This window comes from Pristis pectinata, chromosome 18 (genome assembly GCF_009764475.1).
Source record: "Pristis pectinata isolate sPriPec2 chromosome 18, sPriPec2.1.pri, whole genome shotgun sequence".
Taxonomy (NCBI): domain Eukaryota; kingdom Metazoa; phylum Chordata; class Chondrichthyes; order Rhinopristiformes; family Pristidae; genus Pristis; species Pristis pectinata.
The window spans coordinates 39,223,501-39,233,863 of record NC_067422.1 but is presented as its reverse complement, the minus strand read 5'-3'; the positions used below and the strand labels follow the sequence as shown (position 1 = coordinate 39,233,863).

Genomic DNA, 10,363 nt, shown 5'->3' with positions numbered 1-10,363 from the left:
TGCCAGAGCCCACTGAGACTGGTGGAGGGAGTACACCACACTCCTTCAGGGACCTCCTGCCCCACCTGTACCGGAGTCTGCAGTTCTAACATTGGCCCATGGAACTGGAGTGGAAACAAGTGGTGTTCCGCCTTAAGAGGAACCCCTCTATAACCAACGCCTCTTTTACATTGTTTTCTTTGTTTTTATTCTAGATCTAACACAGACTACCCTAGTCCTGACCCATCAAACACTTCCACTCTCCTGCATGATTCACAATGGAGAACAGTCTGACGATTAAGTCTGGTTGAACAAGCCGCGTCGTTGCCCCAACCTGCACCATACCAGTCCAGAGTAGGGCGACCATTGTTCCCAACCGGGGGGGGGGAGGGCGGGGGGATAGGTACGGAAAGCAAACATCTAGTCGTGGCCCTCGGGATACCATTTGTTTCTCATTTAGCTAAATAGGGTGGAAATTCACCACTTAGCAACTAGTCACAGCAACTAAAGCCCCACCCCTACTGCATTATTGACTGGAAATCAACCTGATGGTTCATTTCTGGCGAAGAGCAAGATGCATTGCTGTTGGTATTTAGGTTTTAAATGATCACTAGGGTGATGTAGGGTATAAACAGTGTCTACAGATAAACCAACACACGCCTGGTCTTTTCAACGGGCTTGTGTCCATTGTAATTGTGGTCACCTCAGTCCATAGAGTTTGATGCGACAAGAGCAAAAAGAACTTGCTGCTGCCCTAGGAGCCGTGCAACCCCTTGCCGTGCCCACCCTGCCCCTTGCCCGGTGCTGCCACCGCCGGGGGGACGCGCCCCCGTTCACCCATTACATCACCCAGCTCGAACAAAGCCCGCGCCGCCTCCCCCCCGTCGGGACATGACTGGCAGCGCCGGCAGCCAATCGCTGATTAAAAGCCCGCCGACCGTTCGCGCCACCCGCCAATGGGAGAACGGCTCTGGCGCTCGCACCAATCGGAGCGCACGAGGGCGGGGCTTGTCGGGCGGCGTTTATAAATAGGCGGCGGCGGCGGCGGGGCGGGCAGCCGGTCGCGGGCACGGGAGCGGGAGGCAGCGCTGGAGATGACCACCACAACCACGTACCAGGGCCTGGACTCCACAGGCCGCAGCAGCTCCAGGTAGTTGCGGGGGCATCTCCCGAGCTGCCGTTGCCCTGGAGACGGGGTTGGGAGGGGCGGGTGGTCCGCCCCACCCACCGGCTCCGCGGCTCGGACCCCTTCACCCCCCCCCCCCCCGCCCCCCAGGGCCGGGTCCCTTCACCATCCGCCCCCCCCCCACCCAGGATCGGGCCCCCTCACCACCACTCCCCCCCACCCAGGGCCGGGTCCCTTCACCACTCTCTTCCCCCCCCCCCCCCCCCCCAGGATCGGGCCCCTTCACCTCCCCCCCCCCCCCCAACCACCACCCCACCCACCCAGGACCGGGTCCCTTCACCACTCCCCCCCCACCCAGGGTCGGGTCCCTTCACCACTCCCCCCCCACCCAGGGTCGGGTCCCTTCACCACTCCCCCCCACCCAGGACCGGGTCCCTTCACCACTCCCCCCCCCACCCAGGATCGGGCCCCTTCACCTCCCCTCCCTCCAACCACCACCACTCCCCCCCCACCCAGGGTCGGGTCCCTTCACCACTCCCCCCCCACCCAGGACCGGGTCCCTTCACCACTCCCCCCCCACCCAGGGTCGGGTCCCTTCACCACTCCCCCCCCACCCAGGACCGGGTCCCTTCACCACTCCCCCCCCACCCAGGACCGGGTCCCTTCACCACTCCCCCCCCACCCAGGACCGGGTCCCTTCACCACTCCCCCCCCACCCAGGACCGGGTCCCTTCACCCCTCCCCCCCCACCCAGGACCGGGTCCCTTCACCACTCCCCCCCACCCAGGACCGGGTCCCTTCCCCACTCCCCCCCCCACCCAGGATCGGGCCCCTTCACCTCCCCTCCCTCCAACCACCACCACTCCCCCCCCACCCAGGGTCGGGTCCCTTCACCACTCCCCCCCCACCCAGGGTCGGGTCCCTTCACCACTCCCCCCCCACCCAGGGTCGGGTCCCTTCACCACTCCCCCCCCAACCAGGGCCGGGTCCCTTCACCACCACCACACACCGCCCCTCCCAGGGCCCGGGCTCCTTCACCCTTCACCCCCCCCCCCCCCCCCACCCCCGCCCAGGGCCGGGTCTCATCAGCTGCCCGCCCCTCCTTCGGCTCTCTGCTTCCGCGCCCCCCCCCCCCCCCCCCCCCGGGACCTGCCCCGTCCCGTCCAGCCGGAGGGCGGTGCCGAGTGGTCCTGACCCCTGTCCGGGTCGCCCTGGGCCAGGTGGGCTGGTTCGAGCCCCCACCCCTCCGATCTGGGCGTTGCTCCCGACACACTGATAGCCGGGTTGTCTTGCTGCATTGTTCAAATCAATTCGAGCCGCTCTCTGAGGCAGACGCATTCCGTGTGGTTTCTGCCCAATGGTACCCGGGGTATTGGGCGACAACCGCTCCTGGACGCGTGTGCATCATTAAAACGGTGCTACAACAGTCTTGACAGTAGCACTAATTGGGTAAAACGAGCCTTCCTGGAAGCCCCGTGGAAAAGCAAGTGTAATAACGGCTCCTTGTGACCGTAATGATGTAGTTGGTTCTGACAATGGAACCCCTCTCGGCAGTCGGCACCTTCAGAGGCAAATTTCTGCCCATCTTTTATTCGGTTTTCATATGAAGCCCTAATGCTGCTTATGTACTTGGTGAATTTATTAGGTCTGCGGAGCTTTCCGATGACCAATTCTAACGCATGAAATGTCTGTGAAATGGCCCTGTTCCAGAATGATGGGTGGGTCGTTCTTTTATTGTCTATTAGTGTAAACCTGCAGTATTCAGATATAACCAGCCACGTATGTTCAGCATATTTGTAAACGGCTGATATATTCATCGTGGATTGGAACCCTGAATTAGATTATTAGCTGGAATGTACATATTGTACAGGTAAAGATGTTTGGTTGAAGAGCTTTTGACTGGCTTTATGCATTGCCTAGGTGTTGGTCAAATTCGGCCTGTTAATTTGCGTATAATAAAGGCTTGCAATCCAGATTTGCTTAATTAAAGATTGTGAATATGTATGATTGAATGTGCTTTGCTGAGCTCCTTTGTTCTGTTCTGGATTTAATGCACAGGCTTAGTAACTAAAGTTAATGGTTACTTGGGACTAAAGGTGAGAAAACAGGATCCTACTATTTGAGGGTAAGAGAGAGAACTAGGAACTACTGACCTGTAAGCCTGATATTACTTGTTGGGAAAATGCTGGAATCTATAATGGATTTAATAATAGAACACCTGGGGAAGAATAGAAGACTGAACAGTTGACATGGATTTATGAAAGGGAAAATCATACCTGACTAATTGGGAGTTCTTTGTGGATGTGACTAGTAGAATTGGTAAGGTAAGGAGAAATGATGGATGTGTTGTAAAAAATATTTTTGGAAGTCTTCAATAGGGTTCAATAAACTGGCTGGCCACTCCCCATCTCTTTATGCTGGCCACCTCTCCTCTCCACTCTTGGACCTGATGCAGGGTATTGACCTGAAACATTGACAATCTCTTTCCTCCCACAGATGCTGCTCAACCAGCTGAGTTCCTTCAGCAGGTAGTATTTGCCATAGGGTGTGTGCAGTGAAGATTTATTAGACTGGTCCCAGGGATAGTGCATTCGTTGTGGAGGGTGAGCTGTAGATGCCGCCATCCAGTTGATGGGTTAATGAGGGCAATTGGAGAGAACATAAAGGAACTGTGCAGCTCTGCACTTTGCAGCTTTTGAATTCCCTTTTCATGTTCTCTTGCCTTCAATGGGATGACTTCATCTGCAGCTTATCCCTACAGCAGCCCTGACCTAGCCCTTTGTCTTATCCACCCCCCCTTGTATCCTCCAAGTTAAAATCAACATGCTTTTTTTATTTCCCAACTCTGATGGAAGGTCTTCAAAACTGAAACCTTAACTCTTCTTTCCACAGATGCTGCCTGACCTGAATGTTTCCAGCATTTCCTCTTTTAAAATGATTTTTGGAGAGTGACTTGTACCCCTGCTGCTCCTCCCTTTTGAACACTTCCCTGTTAGGAGATGAACAAGTCTCTGGGCAAAACAGATGGGTGATGGTTTGGAGTTGGAGTGGGGTGTAACTGAAACATGGAGACATTTGAAAATGAGGATGAGCATCATGGAATTAGGATGCAGCTCTGCGAGCACAGATTAATGAGCCTTGATAAAGTTAGGATATGATCAGTAGAGATCTGGATGATTTTGTTTACAGGGCAGGTAACAGGTGAGATTGGTTATGATTACCTTGTAGCAGCCAACTCCAGCAGTATCAAAGGAAGATATGAAAATTTCAGCAGCAGATAAGATGGTGATATTGTAGAATATGACACAGATGCCTGTTGTCTGTCTGATTTGAGGTTGAAGACTTGATCTTGGGTCAAATGTGCCAACTTGTGAAAAGGCTGATTCAGTTTTGGACAGTTCCAAAAAGAGGTTGGGAATTAGTGACAAGGCAATGGTATTTGTGAAGGGATATGAATGTCTTGGGTCCTCCTGGTAGAATATAGAGCATAGTACGGCACAAGAGCAAGCCCTTTGGCCCATGTCTCTGCTGACCATAATGCCATCTGCCTGCACATGATCCATATCCCTCCATTTCCTTAATATACATGTCTGTCTAAATGCTGCTTAACTGGTATTATCATGTATGCTTCCACCCCTGCCCCTTGGCAGTGCATTCCACACTCTGCGTTTGTATCAAAAAAATGTAAAACAACTTGTCTTGCACTTAAACTCTTTCCCCTCTGGCCTTAAAGCAATGCACTCTAGTATCTGACATTTCTACCTTGGGAAAAGACTAATTATTTACTCTGTCTGTGCCTCTCATTATTTCATAAACTTCTATCTGGTGTCCCAGGCCTCTGACACTCCAGAGAAAACAGTCCAATTCTGTCCAACCTCCCCTTGTAGCTAATAATTTCTAATCCAGGCAGCATCCTGGTGAAACTCCTCTGCAAACCCCCCCACATCCTTCCCATAATGGGGTGACCTGAGCTGAACGCAACACTTCAAATACAGCCTAACCAAAGTTTTATACTGTTGCAACATGACTTCCTGATTCTTGTACTCAATGCCCCAATTGATGAAGGCAAGCATGTCATGTGCTGCCTTTACTATCCTCTCTACTTGTGTTGATCACCCTATCTACTCAATTGAAGGAAATTTCTTGATTAGCAGGATTTTGAGTAAGTCTCTTACTTGGGCAAGCCTACCACTACTGTCGTCTGGTGGTATGGAGACACGAGAGGCTGCCAATGCTGAAATCTGGAACAAAAACAAGATGTTTCAGGAACTCTGTAGGTAAGGCTGCATCTGTGGAGGGAAATGAACAGTTGTCATTTTGGGTGAAGACCCTTCATCCAGACCCTTCATAGCCTTCATAACCATAGATGAAGGATCTTGACCTGAAGTGTTAACTGTCCATTTCTCTCCACACATGCTGCGTAATATGCTGAGTTCCTCCAGCACCTTGTGTGTTGCTGTAGTCCAGCAGTGGTGTCAACATTTGAATAGGAATTGATAATCTGCTATCTAATGTTGTTGAGGGGCAGCATGTAAATGAATGTTACCAGAGAAGTTATTGCTGGTGATTCCCTGATTACGACTGTGTAGGTGAGAGGGGGAATTGGGTGACTATATTCCCAATTGGCAGGATATCACTGAAGGGGAACACCAGATTGCAGATGCTAGAATCTGGAGCAAAAAACAAACTTGGAGGAACTCAACAGGTCAGGCACCATCTGTGGAGGCAAAAGGATGGTTGACATTTTGGGTTGAGACCCTGCATCAGGACTTGGAGTACAGAGGGAAGATGGAAAGTACTGTATATGGAAGCAAGGGGAGGTAAGACAGGCTGGAAGGTGATAGGTGGGAGCAGATTGGTTGAGGGGGGGTCGTGGGTTGGGGAGAAGGAAGTGTTGAAATGGGCTTATAGATAATAGGTGGCGGGGGGGGGGGGAATGACAGATGGAGCTGGGTGAAGTGGGGAAGGGTAAAGAGAGACCAGCAGGTGATGGGTGGAACCAGGTAAGGGAGGGATGAAGGGAAATGGAACGAGGTGGGGGGTGAGTAGGGGATAGGAAAGGTGAATGAAGGGAGAAGAAACCTTGGTAGATAGAACCAGGTGAGGGATAGTGAGTCTTGGTGACTGGGGTGGGGTGGAAAAGGTGAACAAAAGGACAGAGACCCCAGATGGACTAGTGGAAGTGGGAAAAGAACATGGGGAGTGGGTTACCTGAAATTGGAAAAGTCATTGCTCCTACCACTGGGTTGTCAGATACCCAAGAGGAATGAGGTGGTGTTCTAGTTTGTTTGGCTTCACTGTGGCTGTGGAGAAGGCCAAGAACAGATGGGGGAATTGACATTCAACAGGAAGCTTGCGCTGGCTGTTGCAGAGAGTCCAGATGCTCTTTAAAACATTCCCCTAGTCTATGCTTGGTCTTAACAATGTAGAGGAAGTCGCATTGTGAGCACGGAGTGTAATAGACCAAGTTGAGGAGGTACATTTGAGCCTCTGCCTCACCTGAAAGGGCTGTTACGGTCCCTGTATGGTGCTGAGGGAGGAGGGACAGGTGTTGCACCTCCTATGGTTGGGGGAAGGTACTTGGTTGGGGGGGATGGTAGGGTGGGTGGTGTTGGAAGGGGATGAGCAGACCTGGGAGTCAGAGTGGTCCCTATGGGAAAACAGGAAGATGTGGCTGCTTGTTGGATCCCATTGGAGCTGGCTAAAGTGATGAAGTATGCTAGATGAGGAGGCTAGTAGGGTGAAAGATGAGGACAAGGAGAGCTGCTCCTCTGTTCTGTCTGGGGGAAGGTGGGTGAGAGCAGGTGTGTGGGAAGTGGAGGAAATGCATGCGAGTGTTCCATTGATTACAGCAGAGGGGAAGCAATGTTTGCTGAAAGGACATTACAGAAGTACTGGAGCAGAAAGCCTCATCTTGCAAACAGATGTGTCAGAGACAGAGAAACAGACCAGGGGTTGGTGTCCTTGCAGGAGACAGTGGGAGCAAGTATAATTCAGCTAGCTGTGGGAGTCTGCAAGTTTATAGCAGATATCAGTGGATCATTTATCTCCTGAGATGCAGATCCAGAAAAGGAAGAGGTGTCAGAAATAGTCCAGGTGAATTTGAAGGCAGGGTGGAAGTTTGTGGCAAAGGTGATAAAATTGACAAGTTCTGCACGTGTCCAGGAAGCAGCACCAATGCAGTTTTTGATGTTGGGGAGAGGTGCCAGAGTAGGTTTAGAACAAGGACTATTCTACGTAGCCATCAAAAAGACAGATGATGCAAGTGCCCATGGCTACTCCTATACTTTGTGTAAAGTGGGAAGAATCAAGAAGTTCTGTTAAGTGGATGAGAGTGTTAGTGGAAGGGAACTGGTTGGGTCTTTGTCCCAGAAAGAAGCAGAGGGCTGTAGCTTGTGGTGGGGGGGGGGGGGGGGGGGTGAAGGTGTATAGAGACTGGACTGCCATGGTGAAGGTGAGGCAGTTAGGACCAGGGAATTGGAAATTGTCAAAATGGTGGAAGGCATGACAGGTGTTCTGGATGTAGGTGGGAAGGAACTGGAAGAGGGAGATGGGATAGAATGGAGGTCTGAAGCGGTAAGTTCAGTAAAACAAGAGCAGGCAGAAACAATAGGTCTACCAGGTCTGACCTGTTTATGATCTTGGATAAGAGATGGAAGTGGGCAGTGTGGGGTTGGGGCACAGGTTGGAGGCTATGGAGGGGAGATCTCTGATGTAATGTGATCTGTAATGGTTTGGGAGGTGGTGTCCTCGTGGAATTGTGGTCTGGGGAAAGTGTGAGAGATGCCAACTGGCCTGTAAGGTAGAGGTCAGTGTGCCAGACCACAATGGCACTCCTTATCAGTGAGTTTGTTTGGGATTGGTAAGGTGAGCAGAACGTTGCAAGCTGAGGGAGTAAGGTTGGAAGGGATAAGGGAGTGGAGAATTCAAGGCTGTCAATGTCACATTAGAAATGAAAAGATTGCAAGGGCAAGAGGCCAGAAAGGGGTGTCCATGTGGAAGAGGAGTGTTGGCGAAATTGTGTGTGCGCGCGCATGTGGTTGAGGATTCCTTGTTGAAGAAATAGGCATGGAAGTGAAGGTAGTGGAAGAAGACCTTGGGCCTGGAACTCATTGAGGTACAGGGGTACAAAGGTGAGGCCTCTGCTGACTGACTGCTCTGTGTCAGGAGGAGCTTGGGGGGAAGATTGGGCTTTGAAGGGGTATCGGCAGAGGATGGCCAAAGACTGCAAATTGTGAAGACCAAGGAGGAACAGATTATCTTATAGTCATTAGTGGTTTTGATCAGGTCTGCTTTGGTGCTCTAGGGTTGAAAAACCTAATTCAGGTATGAGATCCAGGTAAGAGGACACAAATCTGAGAGATTACAGCACATTGAAGGACTTGAGGAAAGGAGATTGGAATGGAGCAGGAATCTGCAAAGACAGAAGGGGTGGTGGGGGGGGTGTTTTGAGGATTGGTGGTGAATTTGTGGGAGAGTGGGACAGTATCTGAGTGGAGTCGCTGTTAACTGTCACATTACAGGAAGACAGAATGGAAGATGGGTGCTTGGTGGGTGTAGGATCAAGGAAGTGGAAGCTGGGTCAAGGGGCAGTGCAGGAGGAGAGAAATCTGTTTGTGGGATGGGGTGGGGGTTGGCTGAAGAGCTTGGTTTAGTGGGCGAGTGGAAGGAAGTAGACAACAGGGAAGTAACCAGAGTTCAGATGTCTAACACCATTGTAGCAGGAGTTGAAGATGAGAGGTTTGGGATGACTTTGCAGAAGGCAGAAAGGCCTTATTAAATAATGCTGGAATGGTAAGCAGTTTTGGCAGTTGATGGGGGTAAACAAGTACTGGGTGATCATGAAGTTAGGAGACTAACATCTCTTTTCTCGCTGTCCTCAAAACCTGGCTTCCACATCCTTGACCCTAGCCCCCAACAAACTCTTGTTCAAATTGCTTAGTGCTGGGGTGGCTGAATCTCTGTTCAGTGTACTTGTGATCAGACAGATGACAAGGTAGACTTTGGTTTTATTATTTTAAATCAAGAGATTATGGGATTGGATTGACTTAATACCTCTCTGAGACTCCATTTGGAAGCTAGTTAATTCTCAATTTGTTTTGAAATTGATTTTCATTTAAGTGTATTTGTGTGATGGGAATGCAGTGTTCCAGGTTGAGGATGATGTTGATCAGCCCTTGAAACTGCAGAGAGGAAATGGGCCTACTTTCAAGGTGCAATGTCAGTAGTAATACTGTGGAGTGTTGTGTAGTTGATTTTGCCCACAATACACAAGTACAGTGAATGAAAGGGGTTGAAGGGATATGGCAATGGTGTAGTACTTGGTGTTTAATCTATTTGCTCTATTTGGAGGCAAACAGACAACATGACTGGTTGGGCTTAATGCCTATTTGTATTATAACTTGTTTAGATCTTGTTTTGACAAATTCTGTTCCTGATGTCAATTATGCAGCAAGGGGGAAGCCAATTAGGGAGGGGCCAGAAAAGCTTCAGTTTTAAATTTCACTGTTTTCTTTCTGAATAAATGAGGCTTTCCTGTTGCAAAATGGATGTAGCCAAGTTTGGTTCCTGCAGACTAACATGTCATCTGAGCTAAGGGCCCAAGTGTACACAAATTGCAAGGAACTTGTTGTTTTAGGGGTTATCTGTATATAATACTATGTAGTAGGGCTATTCAAGAGTTAATTGGGTATTTTAAAGACATGACATTCATGTAAGTCTTGATTTTTTTTGTCTTGCAATCAGAGTGTTGCAGCCTCCTGGTGGTGGATCCAGCATTTCATTCGGGGTGGAGGAAAATGTCAAACCTGTGCATTCCCGTCCAAACAAAACTGCATCCAATATCTTTGGGCCACCAGTGGAAAGTCAACCTGTGGCTAGAAGAAGCAACCCACCAGGTGCAGTGCAATGTTTGGTACTTAATTTAAATAAGCTTGGAGGTGCCCAAGCTTAATTTCTGTCTTGCAATCTCTCCTTAAGCACATCTGTTGAAACTAATCTGGTGTTGGGCAACTTTACACTAAATTGTACCTATACTTGTTTTTGTTCTCCACTGCCTGATCTTTATGCCATTATATGGTTAGTGATGGCCTGTAAGCAAAGCTTTCTGTAGGATGTCACTTGGTAAATGAATGGATTGTGTGCAACAGGTATTCTTTTTAATCTTAATGTCTTCTAACAGGTGATACAGATTCGAGTATTTAAATTTTGAATGCTTGGAGACAAAATACCATACTTCAGGAATAGTTTGCATTTAAG

At 49.9% G+C, this 10,363-nt stretch overlaps 1 protein-coding gene across 3 annotated transcripts in view; it reads left to right on the top strand.

The window, feature by feature from the left end:
* The first annotated feature begins 996 nt into the window (after positions 1–996).
* LOC127580086 (jupiter microtubule associated homolog 2-like) overlaps positions 997–10,363 on the top strand; it is a 54,744-nt gene continuing 45,377 nt past the window's right edge. For all 3 annotated transcript variants that reach the window (XR_007957777.1, XM_052033294.1, XM_052033295.1), the window contains exons 1-2: positions 997–1,129; positions 9,851–10,002. Coding sequence is in view for 2 of the 3 variants with exons in the window: in XM_052033294.1 (XP_051889254.1) it covers positions 1,074–1,129; positions 9,851–10,002 (208 nt within the window). In the remaining variant the exon portion in view is untranslated. The remainder of the gene's footprint in view (positions 1,130–9,850; positions 10,003–10,363) is intronic.